Raw genomic sequence first — 17,718 nt, 5'->3', positions numbered from 1 at the left:
GCAGTAGAAAATGGATGGATAAATGGATAGAATAGATTATTATTATTACTCATAGCTCCGCCTTTGGAAACTATCTACAAGGGGTCGCCTCACCTACCCCGAAGTAATGGCACCAGACACTGGAATCCTTGTTTCAGAGCTGGGCTCTGCCAAGGGTGACCCGACTGCTGGCGGAGGGTTGTGCAAGGTCTCTCGGTAACGGCCGCACATTGATCGATGAGATTATTATTAGAGACAATGCAGTGGTAAAAAAATGTTTGCGCCTTCTGTAGGTAATCTGCAACTACACTGGAAAAAATGCCCCTCTTAAAAAGGGTAAAAAAAATTACCGTATACAAGTTAATTTTTGCTTTTAATGAGCAAAGTCAAAATTGTTATGGTAAGATTTCTTAAAATAGGACATTATATTTAAGCATTAAAAACTGTTGAGCGATCTTGAAATTAGCAATTAAAACTTATTATTAGCTATACTTACTAGTATTGTGAAGTTGTGTGTGCCTGTCATGCTCAAAAGTAGTATTTGTTTCCTCAGAAGATCTATTCCTTAAAAACAATTTCTTATGTCTCACAAAAAAATACTACTCAGGGAATTGTTTAAATATTTTGACAAGAACTTAGAAATATATACTTGGTGAGATTGTGATTTTTTCCCAGTATAAATGTTTTATACTTGTCTATGTTTACAAATGTGCTATTTTAGACTGCAATAATGTTTAATTAAGGACACCTATTACGTATGCCTAGCTTGTGTGCTATTGCGTGTTAAGCTGGTGTGTAGCTGTTTACCTATTGTAAATGATTTGACTAAAATACAAGAGAAGACTAACCTTGTGTGCTTTTTGGAGAACATTTAAATGTTAACTGGCTGTCTAGATTTGCACAAGTAAATGTGCTCCAACTGCTTGTATTGTAGATTTTAGATGCAAGCCGATATTGTCCTATTCTTGTTTTTTTCTGCTGATGTAGGGCTGATATCAATATTGGATAGGGACACACCTAATTTTGTTTATGCGCTACTCTTTCTTCTGGTGTCTAACAATTAAAAAAAAAAAAACAATTACATGTGTATTTCGTAAGTTGCTGTGGCAGAATCCTGGTTATTACTGCCATGCTGTTATTTTGAAATGTACTTTGCACTAAACAGGAAGTCAGTGTGTGCCTGTGTTATTTTTGTGTAATCAGGCCAGGGGTTGGCAAACTGTTTGGCTCAGGGGCCACATTGGCTTTTGAATGTGACAGATAGGCCGGGCGAGGACATCTGCATCTGTTGGAACTAAGAGTAGACTTCTCAAACATGGGCTATTTAATTACAATACATCTATTTTCAACAATATCATAGCAAAACTTCAAAGAAACATAAAATGTATATAACAGGGTTAACACTTACATTCCCTGCGATGAGGTGGCGACTTGTCCAGGGTGTACCCCGCCTTCCGCCCGATTGTAGCTGAGATAGGCTCCAGCGCCCCCCGCGACCCCAAAGGGAATAAGCGGTAGAAAATGGATGGATGGAACACTTACATTCTCTTTCCGTGGGAGGGGTGTTGTTGATCGCCCCTTTTTGCCAGTGCATCGAAGTCTAGTATCAGTTTTTTTGTGGCAATCCTCAAAACAAATCTATGCTCAATTCTGTTCTAATATTTGGCAGGCTGGATTAAAAAGACCAACGGGCCGGATGTGGCCAGCGGGCCATAGTTTGCCCATCCCTGAATTAGGCAGTAGTTATGCTTAGTGATAATGATGAGTTACTTAACATTACCACAACATGTGTAAACATAAACGGAAGATTTTTCACAGGAATGACTTCTTTAGCTCTCAACACGTAGATGGATTATTGAAATTTACTGGGGTTGGATGGAGCCCATCCCAGCTGCATTGGGGCGGGAGGCGAGGTAGACCCTGGACATGTCGATGTTGATGTTTTGGTCAGATAATTTAGCATAAATTTACCTGCATTTTTAATGCACAAAATGTATGAACGTAAACCTAAACCCCTTTACCATCCTTCAGTTTTTACAAACCATATAAGACAAAGGTACCCTGTCATTCTCTGTGTAGTTTCTCGATATTACACCTGCATCTAAAGGAACAATATGTGATCTCTTAATATAATGATACTTTAACGTTGATGTCTCTGTCATTAATAGTCCATAAGATGTGTCCATAATACATGATGCTTAGAAATAAAATAATAGGCTTGTTTTTCGTTAAAGGGGAATGTCAGCAGAAGTACAAGGAACTGAAGAGAAAAGAAGAAGAAATTGATGGTAAGGAAAAGAGATGGAGGTTTTTATGGCGGTGAGAAATCATCTGAGTAACGGAACTGAAAGTCACAGGAGTGAGTCTTTAGCATAGAATTGAACATTGCATTTATGCTAGTAGCTTGTTGACACTAACCACACTAAAGTGATTCATTTTAAATCATTGAAAAACAATACAATTAATTTTACAAACCCGTTTCCATATGAGTTGGGAAATTGTGTTAGATGTAAATATAAACGGAATACAATGATTTGCAAATCCTTTTCAACCCATATTCAGTTGAATGCACTACAAAGACAAGATATTTGATGTTCAAACTCATATTTATTTTTTTTTTTTTTTGCAAATAATAATTAACTTAGAATTTCATGGCTGCAACACGTGGCCTTTCTTTTTAAGAACACTCAGTAAACGTTTGGGAACTGAGGAGACACATTTTTTAAGCTTCTCAGGTGGAATTCTTTCCCATTCTTGCTTGATGTACAGCTTAAGTTGTTCAACAGTCCGGGGGTTTCCGTTGTGGTATTTTAGGCTTCATAATGCACCACACATTTTCAATGGGAGACAGGTCTAGACTACAGGCAGGCCAGTCTACTACCTGCACTCTTTTACTATGAAGCCACGTTGATATTACACGTGGCTTGGCATTGTCTTGCTGAAATAAGCAGGGTCGTCCATGGTAACGTTGCTTGGATGGCAACATATGTTGCTCCAAAACCTGTATGTACCTTTCAGCATTAATGGCGCCTTCACAGATGTGTAAGTTACCCATGTCTTGGGCACTAATACACCCTCATACTATCACAGATGCTGGCTTTTCAACTTTGCGCCTATAACAATCCGGATGGTTCTTTTCCTCTTTGGTCCGGAGGACACGACGTCCAAAGTTTCCAAAAACAATTTGAAATGTGGACTCGTCAGACCACAGAACACTTTTCCACTTTGTATCAGTCCATCTTAGATGAGCTCAGGCCTAGCGAAGCCGACGGCGTTTCTGGGTGTTGTTGATAAACGGTTTTTGCCTCGCATAGGAGAGTTTTAACTTGCACTTACAGATGTAGCGACCAACTGTAGTTACTGACAGTGGGTTTCTGAAGTGTTCCTGAGTCCATGTGGTGATATCCTTTACACACTGATGTTGCTTGTTGATGCAGTACAGCCTGAGGGATGGAAGGTCACAGGCTTAGCTGCTTACGTGCAGTGATTTCTCCAGATTCTCTGAACCTTTTGATGATATTACAGACCGTAGATGGTGAAATCCCTAAATTCCTTGCAATAGCTGGTTGAGAAAGGTTTTTCTTAAACTGTTAAACAATTTGCTCACGCATTTGTTGACAAAATGGTGACCCTCGCCCCATCCTTGTTTGTGAATGACTGAGCATTTCATGGAATCTACTTTTATACCCAATCATGGCACCCACCTGTTCCCAATTTGCCTGTTTACCTGTGGGATGTTCCAAATAAGTGTTTGATGAGCATTCCTCAACTTTATCAGTATTTATTGCCACCTTTCCCAACTTCTTTGTCACGTGTTGCTGGCATCAAATTCTAAAGTTAATGATTATTTGCAAAAAAAAAAATGTTTATCAGTTTGAACATCAAATATGTTGTCTTTGTAGCATATTCAACTGAATATGGGTTGAAAATGATTTGCAAATCATTGTATTCTGTTTATATTTACATCTAACACAATTTCCCAACTCAAATGGAAAAGGGGTTTGTATAAATAAAATCAATAAACCAAACAAAAAAGGATTTAGATAACAGGAGTGTGCTGAGACTGTTCTTCCATGGCCTGAAGAGGATGCGAATGATGACTTGTAGAATTTTTTACATTTTAGAGGTGTTAATGTGTTAAAACTCATGAACACTATCGCTTAAATTGTTTTTTTTAAGGACAAATATAACTAAAATATGGTAGGGCTAAACAATAACACACATATGTAAAAATAAAGATATCTGAAGAATTTAAATGGTTATATTTCATTGTAATACCACATTGACTAGTAAGCGGCGGCAGCAAAAAATGTTTTTTTCCAGTAAATATAGTTTTTTAAATAATCTTTTAAATTGGACTGATTAAATCAGATAAATGTGCAGGACACTTTGTTTAATAAAAACATGTTCATTTTATGATGCATTTAGACATTTTATTTCCTGGGGACACAATTGGCTCTGATTCAGGGGCCAATGTTTCATGTTCTTGAAATACATTTTATGTGATCATCGTTATCATCATGATTAATGACTTATTGCACACATGGAGCTCCTTGTAGCTAGCACTCACGTTCTTCATGTTTTCTTCTCAGGCTTCTTGCACTCCTTTGAGGAGTTGAGGGGTCAGGAGCAGAACAAGATGGCCCACAGCCAGGAAAATATTGTTTCTCTCTTAGAGCACTGCAGCAGGGTGAGTGAAGAATTATAAATAATTAAATAGAAATATGAGGGTAATAGCAATAGCCATTCATAAAGTGTTCTTTTTAAATACAAAAGTGTCATGTACTGTAGGCTGCATACTTGGAAAACTACAGTACTTTCTTACTGTATGTTTGTACTTTTAATCTGATATCTCTTCCTCTGAGAATTGATACCGGTACCTGATACCCATTTTCGGTACTCTGTGTCCTAATCAGTGTTCAGAATAATGACGTTCGATAAGAATTAGATTACTTTTACTGGTAATGAGTAATCTAATTGATTACTTGTATGTATGTTACTGATATGTTTGATGTAACGTGGCTCGTTACTTTTGATGTGGTTGTATGTCAACAAGACAGAGTCAGAAGCGCTGCAAGTTCAATGCAGGAAATATATTTTTACTACTGAAAGTAACAACAAGATCCCACTAAAGTGAATTTAATATCAAATAGAAGAAGGTAACATCACACAGCAAACAACATTTAAGTACACAAACACACTACTACGAGGGAATAATGAACAACAAATCAATGATTGAAGTGACAAGTTTGCAATCTGACACATTCAATCTCTTTATTAACCAGCGGTAACAAAATCGAGGAAAAAGATTCAACAGAGCTTTTGAGTCTGAGCTGAAACACATAGCTGGGCTAATGCTGCTCTGTCTGGCTCTCTCGCTGACATCACACATCACTTGGCAACAGGCACCACCTTTTGAAAGCACACACTCATGAAAACATCTCTCAACTGCATATGCAACTACATATTAATTACATTTACTAAAGGGTAATTCTGTTAGTAATTCAATTACTTTTTTTCTGGTAAAGAAATGAGTACCGGTAACTATAATTAATTACTTTTAAAAGTAATTTGCCAAACACTGGTAGTGGTAACTTGGTAATTATTAGGGTGTCCTGATCGGATATTGATATCAGCTATCGGTAGGATATCAGCAAAAAAACAAGTATCGAATTATATCGGCTTGCATCTAAAGAGGGTGTCCTGATCGGATATTGATATCAGCTATCGGTAGGATGTCAGCAAAAAAACAAGTATCGAATTATATCGGCTTGCATCTAAAATCTCCAATAAAAAGAGTCAGTCCTGCAACATATTTACTTGTAAAAAGCTGTACACCCAGTTAACATCTAAATGTCCTCCAATAAATGCACATGGTTGTTTTTTTCTTGTTTTTTTTAGTCAAGTAATGTACAAAAGTTAAACATGGTAGGCTATAGGCTACTAGGGGATACAGTAGCAGCTACAGAACAGTTAAAGTACACAACCTTGGCAACCTTGGCATTACGTTCTTCATTGAACAATATTTCAGTCTAAAATAGCAGATTTATCGACAAGTATCAAAATATTATAGTTGCATATTACTTACATATAAAGTCTCCAAGACAGAAGCGTATCCAGTAACATACAGTATGTGTCCGCATTGTTCAACTTACTGCATCATGATTATAATTATAATTATTGTGGCCACTCTGTGTTGCCAAACTTTTTTTTGATGTGCCAGTCTTGTACAAATCCCGTTTCCATATGAGTTGGGAAATTGTGTTAGATGTAAATATAAACGGAATACAATGATTTGCAAATCCTTTTCAACCCATATTCAATTGAATGCACTACAAAGACAATATATTTGATGTTCAAACTCATAAACTTTATTTTTTTTTTGCAAGTAATAATTAACTTAGAATTTCATGGCTGCAACACGTGCCAAAGTAGTTGGGAAAGGGCATGTTCACCACTGTGTTACATGGCCTTCCCTTTTAACAACACTCAGTAAACGTTTGGGAACTGAGGAGACACATTTTTTAAGCTTCTCAGGTGGAATTCTTTCCCATTCTTGCTTGATGTACAGCTTAAGTTGTTCAACAGTCCGGGGGTCTTCGTTGTGGTATTTTAGGCTTCATAATGCGCCACATATTTTCAATGGGAGACAGGTCTGGACTACAGGCAGGCCAGTCTAGTACCCGCACTCTTTTACTATGAAGCCACGTTGATGTAACACGTGGCTTGGCATTGTCTTACTGAAATAAGCAGGGGCGTCCATGGTAACGTAGCTTGGATGGCAACATATGTTGCTCCAAAACCTGTATGTACCTTTCAGCATTAATGGTGCTTTCACAGATGTGTAAGTTACCCATGTCTTGGGCACTAATACACCCCCATACCATCACAGATCCTGGCTTTTCAACTTTGCGCCTATAACAATCCGGATGGTTCTTTTCCTCTTTGGTCCGGAGGACACGACATCCACAGTTTCCAAAAACAATTTGCAATGTGGACTCATCAGACCACAGAACACTTTTCCACTTTGTATCAGTCCATCTTAGATGAGCTCAGGCCCAGCGAAGCCGACAGCGTTTCTGGGTGTTGTTGATAAACGGTTTTCGCTTTGCATAGGAGAGTTTTAACTTGCACTTACAGATGTAGCGACCAACTGTCGTTACTGGCAAATAAGTGTTTGATGAGCATTCCTCAACTTTATCAGTATTTATTGCCACCTTTCCCAACTTCTTTGTCACGTGTTGCTGCCATCAAATTCTAAAGTTAATCAGGTTGAACATCAAATATGTTGTCTTTGTAGCATATTCAACTGAATATGGGTTGAAAATGATTTGCAAATCATTGTATTCCGTTTATATTTACATCTAACACAATTTCCTAACTCATATAGAAACGGGGTTTGTATTTTGTTGAGTCCTAGAAAGTGTTTCACTGAATTATTGTACTTGTTACACATCAGCTGTTTGATTGAACTACTTAGATGTAGTTTTCATTACCAAATTTGGAGATGTTGAAATCACAATGTAAAATCACTAATGCAAATCGGTAGCATGTATATGGCATATCCAATTTAGCAGTGAGCTAGTGCATTTTCAGAAGTGGGTCCTTACATTTGAGTGTTTTTTTATCAGACATGCATGCTTACTTTGTCGGCATGGAAAATACCATCATTAACTGGATGCAGTATGCTGCAAGTACGACTGTTTGCCTGCCAAGTGTTTGATTCTGTTCTGATTCTGCAACTGGACGTGACGTCACATACTACAAAAGTACCAACTTAGGTACAGTTTATTTTTATGTTAATTGGTACCGTCCCTGCTCACAATGTACTAAACCAGAAAGATACCAAATAGTTTCTGTGATGCATTTTAACAATATTGCTCAGCAAAAAATACAAATTATTTGTTTGTTTATGTCAGAGATAGACATAATTTCTACATTTTCATTGAAAACCAAACAAGACAAGACCTACTTACTATAAACAGGTTCTATTGTGTTTTTTACTTAACACGCTTAAAACACTCCATTGCACGTTAAGCAGTACTAAGCTGTTCAATACATTTTAATTATAAATGTGAGTGTGATATCTTTCTGAGTTCCTCTGTGCCTGAAAGATGCAGCGAATGAGAATGCAGTCAAATCTGATGTTCATCTTGTCACCTACAGAACATGTTGCGGCTCTGTCAGGTGGATACAATCACAGCCAGCGAGCTGAGGAACATGCAGGACGTGCTGGTCAGCAAAGAGACAGAAGTGTCCCAATCAGCGAGTACCGCCAGGGGACTGACCACCGGTCAGTGACGCACCGTAGATGACGCATGTTAAGCGCTTCTTTGAGTATTCGTTTCTTATCATGTGTCCGCTACCCAGAGTCCCAGCGTCTGCAGCAGGACCTGGACAAAGTGCAGCAGCTGGAGGGCAAGATCACAGGGGAGCTAAACACCCTCAAGGAACATGTCGGCCAGATGGAGTCGGAGCTGCTTACCTATAGCGACCTGGACACGCTGAGACACACGGCCGAGGACAGAAAGAAGGTAAAAGAAACGAGTATACATGGTGGGAGTGTCCTCATCTGATAAGATATCTGTCCGGTATTAGCGTGAAAGATAGTATGTGCTTGAATACTTTCCCACATAATCTTATCGAATACAATTGACGTGTATACATAGCAGTGACGTGCAGTCACTAGAGGCAGGTGAGGCCCCGCCTCACGGAAAGAAAAAAAATGTAAAAATAAAAAAAAATAATTAAATTGTTATATGTATCCAGCGATTATACTATAAAGTTATTTTCCATTTAACTTCACCAGTTTTAGATGATTTTTATTCAAAATCGTTGAATTTTCACATTTGCCGTTCAAATACTGAGAAGAGACGGTGCGGTGAACAGCAGCCAGTTGAGGCACGTCACTCAGTGCCTCAACATGGATTGCGGACTCGGCTAACTGCTGGCCTGTTGTGCAGTGAGACCGTATTGTTATATGAATTATATTATACATTTCCATAGTTTAGTTAGCTGAGGTATATAATGTACAGTGTATTTTGTCAACAACTGTATGTGTGTAACGTATTTCTTGTGCTGACCGATCATAAAACGGCTGCAAAAGACGCACTGGCTGAGGCTCCAGTAATCCCGCCTCCTGCACCCCCGCCGTAGAATTGTTATATCAACTAAAGCCCACACTTAAACTTTCCACGTGCAAGATTGAATCTATTTAAAAAAGTTATTTCATAAAAAGCCAAAAAGTGCAAAAACAATAATGTATCTAATTCACAACTCCTCCAACACGAACATTATTGTTTTTGCACTTTTTGTCTTCTTTTTAAATAACTTTTGTAACCTATTTTCACGGGCTTTCCTCTTTGTGATGTTAAGTTCCTGTTATGCGCTGTTATACAGTATATGCCTTGAGCTCTTATTTTGAAGGCGCTAAGAGCGGAAGTGATGACACGGAGTGGAGCGGAGGTTTTTGAAAGAAGGTAAATAAAGTGGTCCTCGTGTAAACTGGAGCCTCCATGTTTGTTGTTTTGTAGTTTCATAAAGTATAGGCCACATTTATAAACCCTCGGTTTCACTTTTTTAAATAGATTCAATCTTGCACGTGGAAAGTTTAAGTGAGGGCTTTAGTTGCGGTGCATGGACTTAATTTATAAGTAAAGGTAAGACCATAATAACGTTTTTTTTTATTAAATGTGCTTTTTTGTGTGCTACAGTTTGTATGTGTAAAGTTGAAGTTAAGTTAAAGTACCAATGATTGTCACACACACACTAGGTGTAATGAAATTTGTCCTCTGCATTTGACCCATCCCCTTGTTCACCCCCTGGGAGGTGAGGGGAGCAGTGGGCATCAGCGGCGCCACGCCCGGGAATCATTTTTGGTGATTTAACCCCCAATTCCAACCCTTGATGCTGAGTGCCAAGCAGGGAAGAATGCTGGTATGAGCCTTTAAACATAACCCGTTAACTGCTGCCAATCAAATGGTGAATAAGATACTCTTTAGGGTTCATATGTTTGTAAATCTGACTGTGATGAAGTCAGTGCCTCACCAGTCATCAACCTCACCGCACGTCACTGATACATAGAATAAACCACTTCGGACCCCTGTGGTACGCCGCAAACTTCAATAATTGCTCCCTTTCTGTTAAGTAGCTTTTCACCCAAGTCTGAACCTTCTAATTCATTCACTAAATGTCCATACACTAAACTAGTCTGATTTTTCAAATTTTTTATTTTTTTTTAATTATCCAATTCAATCCACTTTATTTATATAGCACATTTAAACAACAAAATGTTTCCAAAGTGCAGTTCTTGTATAGCTTGTAGGGGATTCGGTTAGGCCCAGGAGCTGATGCTGACCTCGCTTTCTTGACGACTGCTCTTACCTCGCTCAGTCGAGGAGGACAGCTGTCAAACTGCGTGGTTGGAGGAGGTGGAAGAGGGACGTATCCTGGTGAACCTAACGGATCGTTCCTCTTTGAGTCGCTGTATTGGCCCCTGATGTACTGCTCAAGCTCCTCCTTGGTGGCTTCCAGTTTCCCGCTTCTTTTCTCCTCCAGAAGCTGACGGGCGTGCTTGAAAGGATTCCTCATGAAGCTATCTCTTTCTTTCTCCTTTCTTTTCCTGCGTCTGCGATGTAAATATAAACGGAATACAATGATTTGCAAATCCTTTTTAACCCATATTCAATTGAATGCACTACAAAGACAAGATATTTGATGTTCAAACTCATAAACTTAAATTTTATTTTGCAAATAATAATTAACTTAGAATTTCATGGCTCCAACATGTGCCTAAGTAGTTGGGAAAGGGCATGTTCACCACTGTGTTACATGGCCTTTCCTTTTAACAACACTCAGTAAACATTTGGGAACTGAGGAGACACATTTTTTAAGCTTCTCAGGTGGAATTCTTTCCCATTCTTGTTTGATGTACAGCTTAAGTTGTTCAACAGTCCGGGGGTCTCTGTTGTGGTATTTTAGGCTTCATAATGCGCCACACATTTTCAATGGGAGACAGGTCTGGACTACAGGCAGGCCAGTCTAGTACCCGCACTCTTTTACTATGAAGCCACGTTGATGTAACACGTGGCTTGGCATTGCCTTGCTGAAATAAGCAGGGGCGTCCATGGTAACGTTGCTTGGATGGCAACATATGTTGCTCTAAAACCTGTATGTATCTTTCAGCATTAATGGCGCATTCACAGATGTGTAAGTTACCCATGTCTTGGGCACTAATACACCCCCATACCATCACAGATGCTGGCTTTTGAACTTTGCGCCTATAACAATCCGGATGGTTCTTTTCCTCTTTGGTCCGGAGGACACGACGTCCACAGTTTCCAAAAACAATTTGAAATGTGGACTCGTCAGACCACAGAACACTTTTCCACTTTGTATCAGTCCATCTTAGATGAGCTCAGGCCCAGCGAAGCCGACGGCGTTTCTGGGTGTTGTTGATAAACGGTTTTCGCCTTGCATAGGAGAGTTTTAACTTGCACTTACAGATGTAGCGACCAACTGTAGTTACTGACAGTGGGTTTCTGAAGTGTTCCTGAGCCCATGTAGTGATATCCTTTACACACTGATGTCGCTTGTTGATGCAGTACAGCCTGAGGGATCGAAGGTCACAGGCTTAGCTGCTTACGTGCAGTGATTTCTCCAGATTCTCTGAACCCTTTGATGATATTACGGACCGTAGATGGTGAAATCCCTAAATTCCTTGCAATAGCTGGTTGAGTTAGGTTTTTCTTAAACTGTTCAACAATTTGCTCACGCATTTGTTGACAAAGTGGTGACCCTCGCCCCATCCTTGTTTGTGAATGACTGAGCATTTCATGGAATCTACTTTTATACCCAATCATGGCACCCACCTGTTCCCAATTTGCCTGTTCACATGCGGGATGTTTCAAATAAGTGTTTTGATGAGCATTCCTCAACTTTATCAGTATTTATTGCCACATTTCCCAACTTTTTTGTCACGTGTTGCTGGCATCAAATTCTAAAGTTAATGATTATTTGCAAAATAAAAAAATGTTTATCAGTTTGAACATCAAATATGTCAACTGAATATGGGTTGAAAATGATTTGCAAATCATTGTATTCCGTTTATATTTACATCTAACACAATTTCCCAACTCATATGGAAACGGGGTTTGTACAATTGTTCTCTGTTTGACTAATTACACATGAGCTAACCATTTCTAACATTGCACTTGGTATGGTATGGGAAGTAAGAAATGTGTATCTGGACTATCCTGTTTTATGGTGAAGTCAAATTTTACAAAGCGGTGACAGGCAAAAAATGCTATTAATACTAGTTTAGCTTATTAGTTACGAATGTGTTTATTAAATATGCAATCAGATCAATCTGTTGGACCCTTTGTTTGACAAAAAAAATATTTAATTTTAAAACTTAATTGATACATTTTATTTACTGAGGGTGTACGAATGGCCCAAATACTCCTAAACAAAAAAATTGTAATACCAAAGTAAGACAAATGTTGAAAAAGTCCAAACCTGCACTAAAATCAGTCATTTATGTCATATTGATGTGTAAATAATAATTATTTCTGGTGGTGCAGAGATTGCAAGAAGAGCGAATCTCCCTTACACAACATCGAGATTCATTCCGACAGCTGCTGGAGGAGATGAACCACAAATATGAAGCACTGAAGACCAAGCTGGAGGAAAACGAGACGCATGCGCAGGTTTGTGACATAATGAAGAAGAAGCAGCCATTATTCAGCAGCTAATAACATGCTTGTTATGTCTTTTTGTGTTGTTGATAGCTGGCTAACCTGGAGAGGAAGTGGCAACATCTGGAACAGAACAACTTTGTCATGAAAGAATGTATCCTTCTCAAAAACTCACATATGTCAGTACAGTTCAATAAGTGTAAAGAAGTCACTATATATGACAACACGTGAAAATATACAGACCTTTTTTCATAGAAATTCTCACATTTTATGTCGACAGAAACAAAAAACTTGGTGTACTGCAGGACTTGTTGGTCTACATGGAGATGTCGACATAAACAGGACCGATTTAAGAGGTTTCCACTGTACTACTGTACTACTTGTAGTTTTTTGTTAGTATGAGAGTTAAATGTAAAAACTACAAAGCTAATAGCCCATTAGGTGCACGCAAAAAGTACAATATTGATAGTTTTTTTGTTAGTACAATAGTTACATGTAAAACTACAATATTTATATTTTTATTAGTACAATAGTTCAATGTAAAAACTACAATATTAATCGTTTTTGGATAATAAAATACTTAAATGTAAAAACTACAATATTGATATTTTTATTGTACGAATAAAAATAGTGCAATAGTTTAAGTAAAAAGTACAGTATTGATAGTACAATAGTTTACTGTAAAACCTGAACTCTTAATATTTTTATTAGTACAACAGTTCAAGTAAAAACTACAATATTGATAGTTTTTTGTTAGTACAATGGTTACATGTAAAAACGGCAATATTTATATTTTTGTTAGTACAATAGTTACGGTACATGTAAAAACTACGATATTTATATTTTTATTAGTACAATATTTCAAGTAAAAACTACAATATTGATAGTTTTTTGTTAGTACAACAGTTACATGTAAAAACTACAATATTTATATTTTTATTAGTACAATAGTTCAATGTAAAACCTACAATATTAATCGTTTTTGGATAATAAAATACTTAAATGTAAAAACTACAATATTGATATTTTTATTGTACGAATAAAAATAGTGCAATAAATCATAAATGGGTTATACTTGTATAGCGCTTTTCTACCTTCAAGGTACTCAAAGCGCTTTGACACTATTTCCACATTCCCACACACATTCACACACTGATGGCGGGAGCTGCCATGCAAGGCCCTAACCACGACCCATCAGGAGCAAGGGTGAAGTGTCTTGCTCAAGGACACAACGGATGTGACGAGGTTGGTAGAAGGTGGGGATTGAACCAGGAACCCTCAGGTTGCTGGCACGGCCACTCTCCCAACAGCGCCACACCGTCCAAAGTTTAAGTAAAAAGTACAGTATTGATAGTACAATAGTTTACTGTAAAACCTCAACTATTAATATTTTTATTAGTACAACAGTTCAAGTATGTTTTTTTGTTAGTACAATAGTTACATGTAAAAACTACAATATTTATATTCTTATTAGTACAATAGTTCAAGTAAAAACTACAATATTGATAGTTTTTTGTTAGTACAATTGTTACGTGTAAAAACTACAATATTTATATTTTATTAGTACAATAGTTCAATGTAAAAACTACAATATTAATAGTTTTTGGATAATAAAATACTTAAATGTAAAGACTACAATATTGATATTTTAATTGTACGAATAAAATTAGTGCAATAGTTTAAGTAAAAAGTACAGTATTGATAGTACAATAGTTTACTGTAAAACATGAACTATTAATATTTTTATTAGTACAACAGTCAGGTAAAAACTACAATATTGATAGTTTTTTGTTAGTACAATAGTTACATGTAAAAACTGCAATATTTATATTCTTATAAGTACAATATTTCAAGTAAAAACTACAATATTGATAGTTTTTTGTTAGTACAATAGTTACATGTAAAAACTACAATATTTATATTTTTATTAGTACAATAGTTCAATGTAAAAACTATAATATTAATCGTTTTTGGATAATAAAATACTTAAATGTAAAGACTACAATATTGATATTTTTATTGTACGAATAAAAATAGTGCAATAGTTTAAGTACAAAGTACAGTACTGATAGTACAATAGTTTACTGTAAAACATAAACTATTAATATTTTTATAAGTACAACAGTTCAAGTAAAAACTACAGTATTGATAGTATTGTAAAAACTACAATATTTATATTCTTATTAGTACAATAGTTCAAGTAAAAACTACAATATTGATAGTTTTTTGTTAGTACAATAGTTCAAGTAAAAACTACAATATTGATATTTTTATTTTACTAATAAAAATAGTGCAATAGTTTAAGTAAAAACTACAGTATTGATAGTTTTTGATAGTAAAATAGTTTACTGTAAAACCTCCACTATTGACATTTTTATTAGTACAATAGTTCAAGTAACAACTACAATATTGATAGTTTTTTGTTAGTACAATAGTTACATGTAAAAACTACAATATTTATATTTTTATTAGTACAATAGTTCAATTTAAAACCTACAATATTAACCGTTTTTGGATAATAAAATACTTAAATGTAAAAACTACAATATTTATATTTTTATTGTACGAATAAAAATAGTGCAATAGTTTAAGTAAAAAGTACAGTATTGATAGTACAATAGTTTACTGTAAAACCTGAACTATTAATATTTTTATTAGTACAACAGTTCAAGTAAAAACTACAATATTGATAGTATTGTAAAAACTACAATATTTATATTCTTATTAGTACAATAATTCAAGTAAAAAGTACAATATTGATAGTTTTTTGTTAGTACAATAGTTCAAGTAAAAACTACAATATTTATATTTTTATTGTACTAATAAAAATAGTGCAATAGTTTAAGTAAAAACTACAGTATTGATAGTTTTTTTTATATAGTAAAATAGTTTACTGTAAAACCTCCACTATTGATATTTTTATTAGTACAATAGTTCAAGTAAAAACTACAATATTGATAGTTTTTTGTTAGTAAAATAGTTACATGTAAAAACTACAATATTTATATTTTTATTAGTACAATAGTTCAATGTAAAAACTACAATATTAATCGTTTTTGGATAATAAAATACTTAAATGTAAAAACTACAATATTCATATTTTTATTGTACGAATAAAAATAGTGCAATAGTTTAAGTAAAAAGTACAGTATTGATAATACAATAGTTTACTGTAAAACCTCAACTATTAATATTTTTATTAGTACAACAGTTCAAGTAAAAACTACAATATTGATAGTTTTTTGTTAGTACAATAGTTACATGTAAAAACTGCAATATTTATATTCTTATTAGTACAATATTTCAAGTAAAAACTACAATATTGATAGTTTTTGGTTAGTACAATAGTTACATGTAAAAACTGCAATATTTATATTCTTATTAGTACAATATTTCAAGTAAAAACTACAATATTGATAGTTTTTTGTTAGTAAAATAGTTACATGTAAAAACTACAATATTTATATTTTTATTAGTACAATAGTTCAATGTAAAACCTACAATATTAATTGTTTTTGGATAATAAAATACTTAAATTTAAAAACTACAATATTGATATTTTTATTGTACGAATAAAAATAGTGCAATAGTTTAAGTAAAAAGTACAGTATTGATAGTACAATAGTTTACTGTAAAACCTCAACTATTAATATTTTTATTAGTACAACAGTTCAAGTAAAAACTACAATATTGATAGTTTTTTGTTAGTACAATAGTTACATGTAAAAACTGCAATATTTATATTCTTATTAGTACAATATTTCAAGTAAAAACTACAATATTGATAGTTTTTTGTTAGTAAAATAGTTACATGTAAAAACTACAATATTTATATTTTTATTAGTACAATAGTTCAATGTAAAACCTACAATATTAATTGTTTTTGGATAATAAAATACTTAAATTTAAAAACTACAATATTGATATTTTTATTGTACGAATAAAAATAGTGCAATAGTTTAAGTAAAAAGTACAGTATTGATAGTACAATAGTTTACTGTAAAACCTGAACTATTAATATTTTTATTACTACAATAGTTCAAGTAAAAACTACAATATTGATAGTTTTTTGTTAGTACAACAATTACATGTAAAAACTACAATATTTATATTCTTATTAGTACAATAGTTCAAGTAAAAACGGCAATATTGATAGTTTTGTTAGTACAATAGTTACATGTAAAAACTACAATATTTATATTTTTATTAGTACAATAGTTACATGTAAAAACCACAATATTGATAGTTTTTTGTTAGTACAATAGTTACATGTAAAAACTACAATATTTATATTTTTATTAGTACAATAGTTCAAGTAAAAACGACAATATTGATAGTTTTTTGTTAGTACACTAGTTACATGTAAAAACCACAATATTGATAGTTTTCTGCTAGTACAATAGGGGCAGTAGTACAATATTGATATTTTTTTTATCTGTGATAAATTTGATGAATTAAAAAAGTAATTAAATTTGACCTGCAAATAAAATTAATAGTTGGCAAACATAACAGTTTTTTTGTTTCTTAATGTTAATATTTCCCGATAAAGTTTCCTAATGTTGAATTTGTTGTTTTGCACCAAACAAATATTTAAGAATTTATTTGCCACAAATTAGTTTTATTCCAAAATGTGCATCAAATTAAATTAAAAGTTTTTGTAAAATGGCATAAAAGATAATAAATAAAAAGTTAGAAATGTTTTCATAATGGGGTGGCGTAACAACACATTGTCTAATGTTACAATATGTAATAATGTAATACATTTATACTTTGTTATGTAATAAAGCCACATGTTATACTCTATTTTGTAATACAATTATTGAACACAATTTGTAATAGGTGTTGATGCATTTTGTAATAACTTGTTACATATTGCAAAAGTTACTACAAGATGCAGGTGCTGCATTTTTTTTTTTATACTATTTGGTGCATTGTGTAATAAACCATCAAAATTGATGTCTTAATTCCCAAAACTACCACAGCAACAAAAAACATTTATTCTACATTATAATTAATTTTAAAACTCTAATCAAATGTTTCATTG

General features: G+C 34.5%; 2 protein-coding genes across 6 annotated transcripts in view; one reads left to right on the top strand and one right to left on the bottom strand.

Annotated features, from left to right (window-relative positions):
* LOC133609787 (leucine-rich repeat-containing protein 19-like) overlaps nt 1-17,718 on the bottom strand; it is a 44,691-nt gene that overhangs the window by 22,286 nt on the left and 4,687 nt on the right. Inside the window, exon 2 of the mRNA XM_061965736.1 lies at nt 10,363-10,606. The gene's annotated coding sequence lies outside the window, so the exon portion shown is untranslated. The remainder of the gene's footprint in view (nt 1-10,362; nt 10,607-17,718) is intronic.
* ift74 (intraflagellar transport 74) overlaps nt 1-17,718 on the top strand; it is a 74,219-nt gene that overhangs the window by 55,562 nt on the left and 939 nt on the right. For all 5 annotated transcript variants that reach the window (XM_061965732.2, XM_072913468.1, XM_061965734.2 and 2 more), the window contains exons 14-19: nt 2,214-2,267; nt 4,572-4,669; nt 8,146-8,272; nt 8,350-8,513; nt 12,561-12,686; nt 12,768-12,828. In XM_061965732.2, the coding sequence (XP_061821716.1) occupies nt 2,214-2,267; nt 4,572-4,669; nt 8,146-8,272; nt 8,350-8,513; nt 12,561-12,686; nt 12,768-12,828 (630 nt within the window). The remainder of the gene's footprint in view (nt 1-2,213; nt 2,268-4,571; nt 4,670-8,145; nt 8,273-8,349; nt 8,514-12,560; nt 12,687-12,767; nt 12,829-17,718) is intronic.

This window comes from Nerophis lumbriciformis, linkage group LG07 (genome assembly GCF_033978685.3).
Source record: "Nerophis lumbriciformis linkage group LG07, RoL_Nlum_v2.1, whole genome shotgun sequence".
NCBI lineage: Eukaryota > Metazoa > Chordata > Actinopteri > Syngnathiformes > Syngnathidae > Nerophis > Nerophis lumbriciformis.
This window is presented reverse-complemented; position numbering and strand designations above follow the sequence as displayed.